The 13,015-nt window shown below is 58.6% G+C and overlaps 3 protein-coding genes across 3 annotated transcripts; 1 reads left to right on the forward strand and 2 right to left on the reverse strand.

Moving 5' to 3' along the window:
* Positions 1 to 452: 452 nt before the first annotated feature.
* GUITHDRAFT_120748 (hypothetical protein) lies at positions 453 to 4,745 on the reverse strand (the record flags this gene model as incomplete). The annotated part of the gene is made up of 4 exons (XM_005820011.1): positions 453 to 3,572; positions 3,842 to 3,952; positions 4,157 to 4,318; positions 4,368 to 4,745. The coding sequence occupies 4 exons, from the start codon at positions 4,743 to 4,745 to the stop codon at positions 453 to 455; spliced, it is 3,771 nt and encodes a 1,256-aa protein (XP_005820068.1).
* Positions 4,746 to 5,387: 642 nt separating this feature from the next.
* On the forward strand, positions 5,388 to 9,536 carry GUITHDRAFT_166558 (hypothetical protein; the record flags this gene model as incomplete). The annotated part of the gene is made up of 19 exons (XM_005820012.1): positions 5,388 to 5,462; positions 5,782 to 5,829; positions 6,022 to 6,078; positions 6,317 to 6,376; positions 6,523 to 6,567; positions 6,678 to 6,716; positions 6,775 to 6,852; positions 7,099 to 7,157; positions 7,425 to 7,481; positions 7,744 to 7,823; positions 8,131 to 8,222; positions 8,270 to 8,311; positions 8,542 to 8,603; positions 8,653 to 8,674; positions 8,773 to 8,850; positions 8,922 to 8,935; positions 9,054 to 9,224; positions 9,291 to 9,387; positions 9,457 to 9,536. 19 exons carry the CDS (start codon positions 5,388 to 5,390, stop codon positions 9,499 to 9,501), a joined length of 1,221 nt encoding a protein of 406 aa, XP_005820069.1. The 3' UTR covers positions 9,502 to 9,536.
* A 1,309-nt stretch (positions 9,537 to 10,845) lies between these two features.
* On the reverse strand, positions 10,846 to 12,678 carry GUITHDRAFT_148182 (hypothetical protein; the record flags this gene model as incomplete). The annotated part of the gene is made up of 5 exons (XM_005820013.1): positions 10,846 to 10,901; positions 11,242 to 12,022; positions 12,231 to 12,296; positions 12,419 to 12,484; positions 12,562 to 12,678. The coding sequence occupies 5 exons, from the start codon at positions 12,676 to 12,678 to the stop codon at positions 10,846 to 10,848; spliced, it is 1,086 nt and encodes a 361-aa protein (XP_005820070.1).
* Positions 12,679 to 13,015: the final 337 nt, after the last annotated feature.

A 13,015-nucleotide genomic window follows, 5' to 3' on the forward strand; every position in this document is an offset into this window, starting at 1 on the left:
CTCTCCTCTCCTTTCCTGTTCCCCTCCCCACCCTCTTCCCTCCTCTCTCCTCCTCACCGAGCTTGACGACGAGCTTCTCTCAACTTCAAGCCCCTCCAGCTGCAAGTCAACTGTCGCTTTCCCCACCGTCCGACTTGCACTCTTCTCCTCCCCCTGCGCTGCTCCAGCTAGAGTCGACCTCCTCCCTCGCGGGGGCCTCCCATCGCTCCTCTCCTCGCCCACAACGCGATCACTGCGGTTCAAGTTAGCATGACAGTGGACGAGGAGAAACAAGTCTCTTCCGATTCCCATCCTCCTCCTCTTCCCTCGCTTTCCTTACACTCCTGCACGCATCCGCTCTCCTTCCACCTTCCACTCAATTGCTTCTCGGTTGACAGCTCCTTTCTGTACCTCTTCTATCCCTCCCTCCCTCCTTCTCTCCCTCCTCCCTCCCTCCCTCCCTCCCTCATTCCCTACCTCGTTGATCGCATCGTCTTGAGGAGGGAGGAAGGGGTCACAGCAAACGTGCTATTCATCGCCTTCTCCTGCGCCAGCACCTTCTCCACCACCCGCACATCAGCATCCGCACACCGTCGGAGCAGCCGATCGAACTCTCCCGTCGCCTTGCTCAGCATGTGGATCTCCAGCATCGCTCGCTTCCCAGCCTGCCGCGGCTCTGCGCTACCCTCGCTGAGAAACTGCACGACAACGGGGAACAGACGCTCAAGGTCCTTGGAGTTGAGCAGCTTCGGCCCCATGCTCTCCACCAGAGCACAGAGGTAGGAGGCGACCTTGGCTCGGATCAGAGGGTTCTTGCTGCTGTTCGCATGCAGCAGCGCTCCTAACGTCCGGCCCTCCGAGCAGTTCTCGATCATGGCAAGCATCGCCTTTCTCGCCTCGTCCGCGATGAACCCAGCCGTCTCTCCGCTCTTCTTCACAAGCACCAGCACCACGTTGTCCAGCTCCGCGTCCATCTGTGTCTTGAGGAACCGAAGCATGTCCGTCAGTGCCATGAGCGCCGACTTGCTCAAGTTCGACCGCAAACTGTCGGCAACCAGGAGGATCGCTCGGACAACAACGTGCAGCTGGGGGAGGATAGTCGAGCTGGCATGGTAGATGGATAGCGCGCGGGTCAGGTTCAAGGCCTCCATCTGTACAGCCCAGTCGCTGGATCCTAACTTTGCCAGCAGCGTTCGCATGACCCCGTCAGGGTTGTCGAGAGGAGCTAGCTCCTCCGTGGGGATCAGCTCGAGAGGACGAGCGTTGATCTCCATCACGCTCTTCCCTCCTCCTCCTCCTCCTTCCACCGACGGCAGCACCACACCGTTCCCTCCGGACCTCTTGCTGCCGATCAAGTCGATGGCCGGGGAGAGGGTCGAAGCAGGAGCAGACTGCGACGGCCGGTAGGAGCTGCCGCTACCTCCCTGCTCCTCCTCCAGCGGCGTCCCCATCTGGCTGATCTCCGAAGACATGCTAGAGCTCACCGACGCCAGCCCGGGCGTGGTGGCTCCCAGCCCTGACGAGCCTTCACCGTAAGGGAACGGAGCACTCCCTGCCCTCCTCGACCCTCCCGACCTTCCCCTCCTCGTCTTGAGGATGCTCAGCCGGTTTGCGATCTGGTCGGTGGAGAGCGAGAGGTCCCTGGGCGTGCTTTCTTCCTTCCTCCTGCTCCCTTCCTCCCCCGACGCCATCGCCCCCGCCTGCAGGATGCGCTGGTTGGTGTTGGGGGAGTGGCAGCCGCGGACACTATGGGGAGACATCGGGGGGCTGCAGATCATCGGGGTGCTGTGAGGGAGGACGGGGATGGACTCGAACTTGGTGTTCTCCAGGTTGCCCCATCCTCCTCCCAACGTCGCCATGGAGCTCGTCTCGTGAATGTGCCCCCAGGCGTCTGCTCCTGCTCCTGCTCCTCCTGCTCCAGGTCCAGCTCCAGGCCCTGCCCCAGCTCCAACTCCTGCGTGCATCGCTCGTCTCCCTGCCGAGGGAGGGCGCATCCTTCCCCCTCGGATGAACGAGTCCTGCGACGCCTCCTCCTTCATCGCCGTGCTCGCCGTCGACTGCGCGCTGTCTCGCATCCCCTCCATCCAGAACGGCTTGATGGGACGAGAAGACTCCTTGTCTCGTCGTCCCTGCCCTGAGCTCGAGACGGAGGAGGACGGCTGTGCTGGACGTCTGAAGGCATCGGAGGAGGAGGAGGAGGAGGAAGGAGGGGCGTCGGGCAGCGAGGACCCCCCGGTCTCGCTCTCAGCCACTTCCACATGAGCAGACTCATGATGAAGCCTGCGGCCTGCTTCCCCCATCCCACTCGCCTGAAGCACACGGCGGGGCGACCGGACGCCTCCAGAGGGGAGGAGGAAGGAAGCGTCAGTCTGCACCTCGTCCTCCAACGGCCCGACCTCGCGGTAGAGCGGCTGGTCGTCGAGAGGAGGAAAGCCGATGACGCTGTCGTGCTGGAAGGAGGAGCGGGGAAGAGGCTTCACGGGGTTGTCGGGGGACGTAGGGTACGAGTGCGGCATCTGCGACTGGTTGGGTCGATGCCTGCGCAACGGGGAGCGAGGAGCCTCGCCCAGGCTGTCGGGGGAGATGTCGGTGTTCCTTTCCGCCCTCTCCTCCTGCCCCGCGTGGCTGCCCTCCTCCACATAGCGGCCCAGATGCGACAGCTCCAGCCATCCTTCCAAGTTCAACGACGGCAGCTGCGCAAGCGCCAGCCTCGCCTCCACCGCCCTCAGCGTCTGCTCCTGCATGGGCGGGAGGGAGGCGCGGAATTTGTCAGCCCCTTGCAAGGAGTGAAGCAGCGCCAGGGCCTCTAGTGCGATCGCTCGAACCTTCTGCTTCGAGTCCTCGAGCACCGAGCAAACCGAGCGCACCAGGAAGGCAAAGTCAAACTTGGGCTTTCCCCCTACTCCTCCTCCTCCTGCCTGCCCGGCAGATCCTTGGAAGGTGAGAAGGGAGAGGACAACGACGTGCAGGATCTCCTCCCTCACCCGCCAGCTCTCGTGCTTGACTTCCCGCATGAGCCCCTCAAGAATCTCCTTGGGCCCCAGGGTTTGCATCAGCTTCAGCAGAACCTTGATGTTGGCCTGCCGCACCATCGTCTTGTTGTCCGCAAGCTTGCCGATGAAGTTGGGCATCAGCTGGTGCTGGAACGGGTGGACGTCCCGCTCAACCAGATTGATGACGTCACCAAGGATCTGCAGGGCCGTGATCTCGATCTTGAAGTTGGCGTCCCGCGTCAGCGTGATCAGCAGGTCGATAAGGTCCGGCAGGTACGGCCTTAGTTCCTCCGGCCTCTGGAACCCTCGGACAATCTGCTGCAGCTCCTCCACCGCCAGCGCCCGCACTCGCCAGTTCCCAGCGTCCTGAAGCTCTGCCAGCAACCGAGGAGGGACGAAGGCGAGCTGCTTTCCAGCTAGGTCAGCAGAATGATCCGAACCGTGGCTATTGGGGGCGACGGGACCTCCCGTCCTCTCCGACGTCTCTCCTCGACTGTGGAGCTCGGTGCTGGTGACCTCGGGGAGCGGGAGCTGTGACGGCCGGAAGATCGTTCCATGCAGCATCTGCTGCGTTGCCGGCGCCAGGCCGTCCACGCACGCCTGCAAAGACAGAGAGGACGTGAGGAAGTGAGGGAAAGAACAGCGGGATAGCAATGTAGCAAGACAGCATCATGTCAAGATAGCAACAAGACAACACAACATAGCAGGAGAACACCGCGGTGTAAGAGCAAAGCATCGTCAGGACAGTGATGTGCTAAGACGGCAACGGATTAAGATAGCAACACAACAACAAAGCAACACAACACGATAGCATCATAAAACCAGCTCCATGACAACACAGCAGCATCCGGCAGCTAGTCAAGACTTACCTGTAACGAGTCTGGAGCTCGAGCTCGAACGGCATCGACGGCCGTCGCTGCTGCCTCGGCCACACGGTTGGACGAGTCGCCCAATGCTGAAACCAGCGCGGGAACAACCACCTGACATGTCCAACCATGAGCTACACTGCGACAAGAGCAAGTGAAGGAGCAAGAGAAGGAGATGCAAGAGCAGGGGCAGGGGCAGGAGCAGGAGCAGGAGCAGGAGCAGGAGCAGGAGCAGGAGCAGGAGCGGATGCTGGAGCGGATGCTGGAGCGGGAGCGGAAGCAGGAGCATGAGCATCAGGAGCATCAACAAGTCTTGACCTCCTGCAGCACTGACGACTCGTGCGCATTGTTGCGATACTTGGAGCAGCTGTAGACCGTCACGAGGGCCGCACAGCACTCGGCTCGTTGGAGTTCATTTCCTCCCTCCCTCACTCCATCGGCGATCGACTTGAGCAGGTCGCGCGCGTCGTACTCCCGCACCTGCGCACCATCCTCAGCGACGGAACATGCGCGGAGCTGCACAGCTCACCTTGCCGAGCGAGCACAGCAGGTTCACGATGGTCTGCCGCACTGCCGACGAGCTCGTAGCCATGGCGGCGATGCAGGAAGGGAGGAACTGGTCGGCGTTGAGGGCGACGGGGGTACCGAAGTGCTGGACTAGCTCGTGGAGGAACTGGACGCACTTGATAGCAGTCTTGGGGTTCGAGTCTTCAATGCACTTGGCGGTCGACTTGAACAACCTGATCCTCGTTGCCCCGTCCGGTAGCGTTCCAGCCGTCATGACCTGGACCCGCACGTTGTCGAGACCCTCGTTCCTGCTGTCCGGGTTCTCCAGCGACGTGAGCTCTCGCTCGAGCTTCAGCCACTTGGTGGCTGACTGAGATCCTCCTAGACTTCTCGCGCTCATGGTGGAACTTCCTTCAACTCCATCTCTTCCTCGCGCCCCCCATGTCTTCCCATTCCCTGCAACGCCTGGGGCGTGTAGTGTGTGTTTGCTGTATCAACTTCTATGGCAGACTGTTGAACACAACCTGGCGATCTACAACCTCAAGAATCTCCTCATCCTCCTCTCCTACAACCCCCTCCCCTCCCTCAACCCTGCTGAAACAGCAGAGGCAAGCGTGATTAGGGTGGATATGCCCATCGACTCATCAACTCTCCTCTCCTTAGCACAGCAGGTCCTTGACATCACCGCCTCCTCTCTCCCTCTTCCTCTCCTGCGCATGTTCTCCCTCCTCCCTCTCTACCCGCTGCTCCTTCCTCCCTCTCCTTCCGCCTCCCCGCGGCTCGCTGCTTCGCCATGCCGCCATCGCCCCGGGTCAGATGCCCTCCAAATAGTACTGTGGATAAATTAAGTAAAGTCAAATGTACCAAAACTGAATCTGATCAAACTTGAGTGAAATTACAGGCGCCTGAGGATATCTCTGAGGCGGGGTTCAAAGCAGGGGTACTAGGACCTGCTCGTAGGATGCTATGAGCCCTAGGAGCAATGGGGTAGTAAGTCATACTCGTCCTAGGACCACCATTGTCCTGCGCCTCTTCGCTGGCCATGGTGGACTGGAGGAGAGTGGCGGCGGCGGCGGCGGCGACGGTGCTGATCAGCATGGCGGCAGTTGGGACGCTGGTAAGTCAGGGAGATGGAGGACGGTGAGGGAGATGAGGATGGTGAGAGAAGGCGAGAATGAAAGGGAGGAATTCGTTGCCATGTCATGCAGAAGTGGCAGAGGAGGGGGAGAAAGATGAAGAGGATCAGTTTGAATGTTCTTGGTGGTGGCCGGATAGCAGCAGCAGGAGGAAGAGGAGGAGGAGGTGCGGTAGTGCATGAAGCTTGTGAAGAATGCAGAAGGACGAGATGAGCATGAGATGAAGGCGATGATGGAGATGATGAGAGATGAAGGAGGAAAGACATGGAATAGTGTGATGATTGACATCCGATGCCTCAGATGGCAACGAAGCCGACGGTGCTAGAGCAATTCGTCTATCAGACCCAGGTTTGTCATGCCTGCAAGGGGGGGGGGAGGTGGGGGGGGATCTGGGTACAGAGCGGAGCTGACTAGAGAGGAAGGGAGTGTGAGAGGGGGGGGGAGGGCGAGGGAGATAATGAGAGGGAGGGGACGGAATGGGGGGAGGAGAGTAAATTCAAGCAGAAGGGGAGAGGGAGGGGAAGTGATAGGTCAATCCAGGTGGATCCTAGCAATCAGGTCTTCTCCTACTCGACTTCTGTCGCACCTGAGAAGGGGGTGAGGCAGCTGTGCGCTGATTTATGATCATCTCTCCTGCCCTACCCTACTCCCTACTCCCTCCTCTCTCCTCTCTCCCGTCCTGCCCTATCCTCCTCTCTCCTATCCAACTCTCTCCTCCCTTCCTCTCTCCTCCTCTCTGTCCCCACGGTTTACTTTCCCTTCCCTCTTGTCCTGCCATGTCTTCTCCTTCCACCCTCTTCTCTTCCCGTCTCCTCACCTCCTCCTCTCATCCCAGAACTTCGTCTACTCCACCACCATGGAGCCTTCGCAGCAAGTACATACATACAGCACTCAGGTGTCTCGCCACCTCCTTTCCTCCTCATCATCATCATCCTGTTTCCTTCATCCCCCTTCCCTTTGTCCTCCATCCTCATCCCAATCCCAATCCCAATCCCAAACCTCATCATCATCCTCCTCCTCCTCCTCCTGACGCTATGGTAGATGACCTCACAGCCCTCCACATTCACCTACTCTACCACGTACCAGGTATGCTCCTTCCCACTGCTTGCTCTGCCTCCTCCTTGCCGATCAGCTCCTCATGACTTCGACGGATCCCCTGATGCATGCTCTTGCTGCGAGACCAACTGCTTGTGCAGGAGCAACCTTCCTCGTTCACCTACTCGACGATGGTTCAGGTGAGGAGGAGGAGGAGGAGGAGGAGGAGGAGGGAAGAAGAGTGAAGTCGTGGAGCAGCCGGAGCAGACTCAGTTCACCTACACTGGAACTCCCACGGGTCAAGGAGCCGGTTTCAATACCTACATCGCGCAACAGGTGACAAACATGCTTCCTTTTTCCCCCATCCTCATTTGCTGTATTCTCCCTTCCCTCTCCTTTACCTCCATCCTCCCTTCCCTTCCCACGGATCTCTCCTTCTCTCCGCCTACACATTGCAACTTTCAACTCCTCTCCTTATCTTCAACTTCCATCTGCCTCCGTTCCTCGTTAATCCTTCTCCTCCCCTTCCGCTCTTTCTCGCCTCAGTCCTCTCTCCATATTCTCACTTCCCTTCTCATTCAGGTTGATCCCAAGACGATTGTGAATGGCTACGTACAACCTCAAGCGTCCAATGAAGAATGGTACACCCGATTCCTTCCTCTCCTCTCTCCTTTCCTCTCATCCCATCCCCTCTCTCTTTTCTCCCGTGCCATCTCCTCTCCCTTCCCCTCTCCTTTCCTCTCCTCGCCGTTCTCCTCCTCGCTCCGTACGTGGGCGTTATCCTCGTAGGCATCCCCTCTCCTCTCTTTCACTCTCAGCTGCCTCTCCCCTTCCCCATCACTCAACCTTTTTCTCTCCTCCTCTCCCCGGGTCTCGTCCTCCTCTCGTTGACAGTTCTGGTGGTATAGGTACACTGTCCCCATCGGGTCCCTCCATCCCCTCGACGTTGCTGGAACTCCTGGCCTGTAAGAACTTTCAACGCCTCTCCTTATCGTCCTTCTTCCTCCCACTCACTCTCCCTTCTTGTCCCCACCTCGCCCTCACTCTCACCATCAGCATCAACCTCATCCTCCCTCTTCCTCTCCTCCTCCCTCTCTAGTCCTGTTTCCCTGCTCCTCCTCCACATTCGCTTCTCCTCCATCACTATCCTCCTGGTCAAACTCTCCTCCTTTCTGCTCTTGTTGCTCCCTTCCCTCGCTTCTACTTGCCTCGCTCATTCGCTGCCAGAGGTAACGTGGAGAGCGTCAACCCTGACGGAACCGCCCGCGCGATGGCCCCGCTGACCCTCTCAGGGGAGCGAGCAGACGGTGAGGAGCACGAGGAGGGGAAGAGGAGAGGAGGGGAACTGCCTTGCGGTACGGTAGGCAGAGAGGACAGGACAGGACAGGACAGGACAGGACAGGACAGGACAGGACAGGACAGGACAGGACAGGACAGGACAGGACAGGACAGGACAGGACAGGACAGGACAGGACAGGACAGGACAGGACAAGAGAGGACAGGACAGGACAGGACAGGACAGGACAGGACAGGACAGGACAGGAGAAGAAGAGAAGATAAGAGGAGAGGAGAGGAGAGGGGAGGAGGGAAGATCATCTCATCTTACCCGGGCAGGGACTGTGAGCACTGAGGATGCTCGAGGGAGACGGATGGGCCTGAAGGAGCAGAGGGGGCGGGAGGAGCAGCTCCTGCAAGTGCCGGACAAGGTGGAGGAGGGAGACGAGAAAGGAGGCGAAGCTGATGTGCCAAGTAGTCGAGGGAGATGGAGCGAATTTTCCGGACGCCGGTGGACCAGGTGGGGAAGAGGAGGGAGAGAGAGAGGACAGGACAGGACAAACAAGACAGGGCAGGAGTCAAGGGGAAGGGGGAAGGCGAGAGTGGGGACTAGCGTGAAACTGGGAAAGAGAAGGCAAAGGGGGTTGGAAGATTTAAAGGGCGGGGTGATCGAAGAACCGAGGAGGGAAGCGGGGAGGAGGGGGAGAACGATGGAGCAGTGGGGAGGGTGAGCTGACTGATGCCGTGCAGGTGGCGTCGTTGACGGCGAAGGAGAGAACAATGTGGGCGAAGCATGTGATTGCGGAGGTAAAGAAGAAAGGGAGAAAAGAAGCGGCGATTCTGACATGATGGACAGGCAAAGAGAGCTAAGTGGCTGAAGAATGTAAGTTTGATGATGATGATGATGATGATGATGATGATGATGATGATGACGATGATGACGATAAAGCATATCCGACGGTGGCTCATTCATTGATGCAGATTGCAACCTTGTCGATCGCGCAGGTCAAGAAACTTTCTCCTGCTGATCAGAAACTCTGGGCAAAAGCGACTTTGAAGGTAAATCTCAACTTCTCCTTCTCTTCTCACCCTTCGCTCTCGATGCTTCGTCTACCTTCCTACGTGAGCAGCAAGCGAACCTACAGTGAGTTTTTCCTCCTCTCCCCCCCAACCCCCCATCCTCATCCTCCTCCTCCTCCTCCACTCCCTCCTCCCTCCTCCTCCTCCTCCTCCTCCTCCTCCTGACATCTGTTGCTGTGCAGGTGGGCCAACTCTGCATCGCATCTCGTGCACAAGGAGCTCAGCTCTAAGAAGGGCCCAGCTGCTGCCCACCAAGGCCCTGGGGTGATGTCAGGGCAGAGGGTGAAGTCGCGAGAGGGGCAGAAGGGGGTGGTAACGTCTCGGCCCGATATGTTCGGAATGCCCGACCTGAGGTGAGGAACAGCTGGGGGCTGACGCTCTCGACCCTTCCTCCCCCTCACGCTGACGTCATGATTCAGCGGCCCCTGGTCCTCTAAGTCCAACAAACTCCCCAGCTCGCTCGCCGAGATCAACTCGTCGCTGCGAACGGACACGCCGTGCGGTGTGGAGTGCATGGTGAGATGAAAAGAGGATGAGGAGGGGGAGGAAGAGGGGGGGGGGGGGAGAAGCTGACGCAAATGGCAGAGGAGAGCAGAGGAAGCGGCGAGATCCATGCTCCCGACGTCGTGAGAACTTGAGATGAAAATAAACTAGAAACAACCTTGAGACCTCTACAGGAGCCTGGGGCAGGCACGCTGACCGCCATAGGCTTCACTCAGTGACTGCGACCCCCCCGGCAGTCACCGTCAGCCGGGACGGTGGGCGGGGCCGGGCCGGCCACAAGTACGGGACCGGCGGACTCGGACGGCACGCCCGGCGGCCCTCAGGAGCGCGAAAAATGGCCGCCCGGGGCCCGGAGTCCGTCAGCCTGGCAGGGCGGCAGACTCCGGAGTCCGGCCGGGGGGCGGCCATTTTTCTGTAACTCAACTTGCAATCCGAAAATGTCCTTGAGAAGTCGCGAGTGAACTTAATGGAGGCTGGTAACCGTTGGAGTGACACGTCAGCAGACCGAGCGGCGTCGCGTGTTTGTTGTCGTCGAAGGTGACGGACAGCAGTGAAGTTTGACAGGTGGAGATGACTGAGTCGGAAGCGATGAACTTGGGAACATACTTTGAGTCAGTAATCATGGGGCTGTCAGGCTGAAGTGAAATGTCGACGAGTTGATGAATGAACTTCAGTGAAGAGAAGAGAGAAAGAGAAGAGAGTAGAAGAGAAAAGAGTAGAAGAGAGTAGAAGAGAAGAGAGTAGAAGAGAAGAGAGTAGAAGAGAAGAGAGTAGAAGAGAAAAGAGTAGAAGAGAGTAGAAGAGAAGAGAGTAGAAGAGAAGAGAGTAGAAGAGAAGAGAGTAGAAGAGAAGAGAGTAGAGGAGAAGAGAGTAGAGGAGAAGAGAGTAGAGGAGAAGAGAGTAGAAGAGAAGAGAGTAGAGGAAAGACAAGTCAGAGTCACTGGAAGACTGATAAGAGAAGTGACCGCCTGGCGAATAGATGAATGAGGGAGGGAGGGAGTGCAAAAACAAGTCAAGTCAAGTCAAGTCAAGACAAGACAAGATAAGTCAAGACATCTTTTCTTTTTCCAAGTCTTCACTCATACGATTGACTTGAGAGATAAACACGTCATGCCTAACTTCATTTGATGTTTATTCACAAGTTCAGTTTGCCTCCTCCCTCACAATTCCTTGCATATCTACATCATGTACATGATGAATCCTTATGCTACATCTACGGTTTCAGGATCGGAGGACCGCAGATCCATCCGCTCTGACCCTCTTCCTCCTCTTCCTCCCCCTCCCCCTCCCCCTCCCCCTCCTCCTCCTCCGCTTCACTCTTCCTTCTCCCCACTTGTCTTCCTATAGGCAGCTGCCCAGCTGTCGATTCTCGTCCTTCCTGGAACGAGCTCCTAGCTAGCTGGGGTAGAGCTGGAGGAGCAGGTGAGGCAACGGCGAGCGGGCTCGAGAGGTCTGGAAGAGAAGCTCCGTCTACTTGCGGCTGCCAGCTGCGAAGCGATGGCGCAGGCCCAGCAGCTCTGCTGCTGCTGGGGGGAGCTAAGGCGATCCACGAGCCTTGGAGATGGTCGGGCTGCATTCCCGCAGGGTGTTGGAGAGGGAGAGAAGGAGGAACGAGAGGAGAAGAGACGAGAGGAGCAGAGACGAGAGGAGCAGAGACGAGAGGAGCAGAGACGAGAGGAGAAGAGATGAGAGGAGCAGAGACGAGAGGAGCAGAGACGAGGGAAGGAGGAGGAAGCGAGTGCGTCGTCCGTGGGACCTCTAGATGGATTGGCTTCTGCTCGTAGGCCATCTCCTCTCCTCCTCCCCCTCCTCCTACGATCCCAGCGTTACCGAAAGAGACAACACACAAACCAGCCTCACCCATACCTGCCCCTCCTGCTGCTCCTGACGCCGCCGCCGCCGCCGCCGCCGCCGCCGCCGCTCCTGCTGCTGGTTGCTCGGGGAGTAGCGGGTGGTGAAGAGGGGGGTTGAGGGAAGCAGAAAGGAAGGGGCGGGGAAGAGCCCCACCATCCTCCTGGCTCTGCCATGAGCGAGCGAGGCCGTAGGGAGCGGGAGGCAGGAGGGAGAAGGAGGAGACAGCCGAGGGGTCCTGCAGCTGCAAAGATGGTCTCTTGCTCTGCTCATGCCCAGCTTGTAACTCCGAGCTAGGTCGCATCCATGCCTGTTGCTCCTGCAGGGGCTGCGGCGGGAAGGGAAAGGCGCCCGGAAGAGAAGAAGGCCCGAGGTCTGGAGCCTGGCGGGGAGTATATAGCAAGTGAGGAGGACCCAGGTCAGCTTGTTGCTCCTGCAACTGCTGGTGGGCCGAGAATGGAGGAGGAGGAGGGTGCTGCTGCGAGAAAGGGCCGTAGTACTCCTGCTGCACAATGTGGGGTCCGACAGGATGAACGTACTGCGCATGCAGGAGGGCTGGAGGAGGAGGATACTGCTCCCCGTAGCCCCACATGCCCGGCTGCTGCTGGTAGCTCGGGGAGACCATGGCGTTCGGATCAGGAGAGAAGGAGGGGGCGCGGAGGAGCGCCTGCATGTAGCCAGAGCTGAAGGAGGGATGAAAACTTCTCAGCTCCTCCTTCAACCTCTTCTTCTCCCCCTTCCTCAGTCGCGGCTTGCTGTCCCGAACTCCCTTGGGCCTTCCACGCCCTTTGTGCGCCTGTACGCAAGTCAAAATGATTCCCTCCTCCTCCTCCTCTCCTCCCCCTCTCTTCCCCTTCCCTCTCCCACTCCCAGGCCTCCTCTTCCCTCTCCTCTACCTTTCCCCTCCTCTCCGCATCCCCTTGATCTGGCTTCCTCCTCCCTTCTAGTCCTGGTATATCCTTCGTCCTTCCCATCCCCGTCCAATCAAACTGTTTTCAGCTCACCGGCCGGCTTTCCCCCTGCTCCTCTTGCCCTGGTTTCTGCGAGTCCGACGCCTCATCGCTAACGGGCTGTACAAGTAGCACACAGTCAAGAGGCTTTGCAACAGAAACGAGTCAGCCTAGAAGGCAGGCAGGCAGGCGGGAGATAAGCAATAGAGGGCAGGAGTCGAGTTAGAATCTTCTTCCTTCACCTCTTGAGAGGACGACACTTCTGTCTGCTCGTCCAGCCAGTCTCCTTCCTCCCCGTGCTGCCGCACCTGCCATGCTTCCGTCACTCCAGGCATTGAAGAACGGTGGTTGCTCTCCCCGTTCCTCCCCCTAACAACTCCCCCACCTCCTCCTCGTCTTTCCCCACCTCCTCCCTTGCCTCTTCCGACTCCTCCGACCCATCCCGCTGCTTCTCTTCGCTGGAAGTATCTTCTTTCTCCACACTATCCTTGCCTTTCTCCATCATGGAAGAGTGCAATCCCGCCGAACTGCAAGCCTCCTCTTCCTCTATCGGAAGAAAAGTGCACATTGCCGCATGCCGACAGAAACGGAAGGGGGAGAGGATGTGGGGGAGGGAGGGAGGAAGGGAGGACACGAAGGGATGGAGGGAGGGAGGAAAGGGGTGAGGGAAGAAGGGGAGGGGGGAGAGGGAGGGAGAGAGGGGGGGAGTGGAGGGGGTAGGGAAACAGCAGCGAATATGGGGATGATCTTCTAGCTCAGCATATCTACACCGGCTGCCTTGCTGCCTCGCAGAAATCCGAGCATGCAGATGAAAGTCAAGAGCGGAAAGTTTGAAAGTC

The sequence above is a fragment of the Guillardia theta genome (assembly GCF_000315625.1).
Source record: "Guillardia theta CCMP2712 unplaced genomic scaffold GUITHscaffold_195, whole genome shotgun sequence".
In the NCBI taxonomy this organism is placed as follows: domain Eukaryota; class Cryptophyceae; order Pyrenomonadales; family Geminigeraceae; genus Guillardia; species Guillardia theta.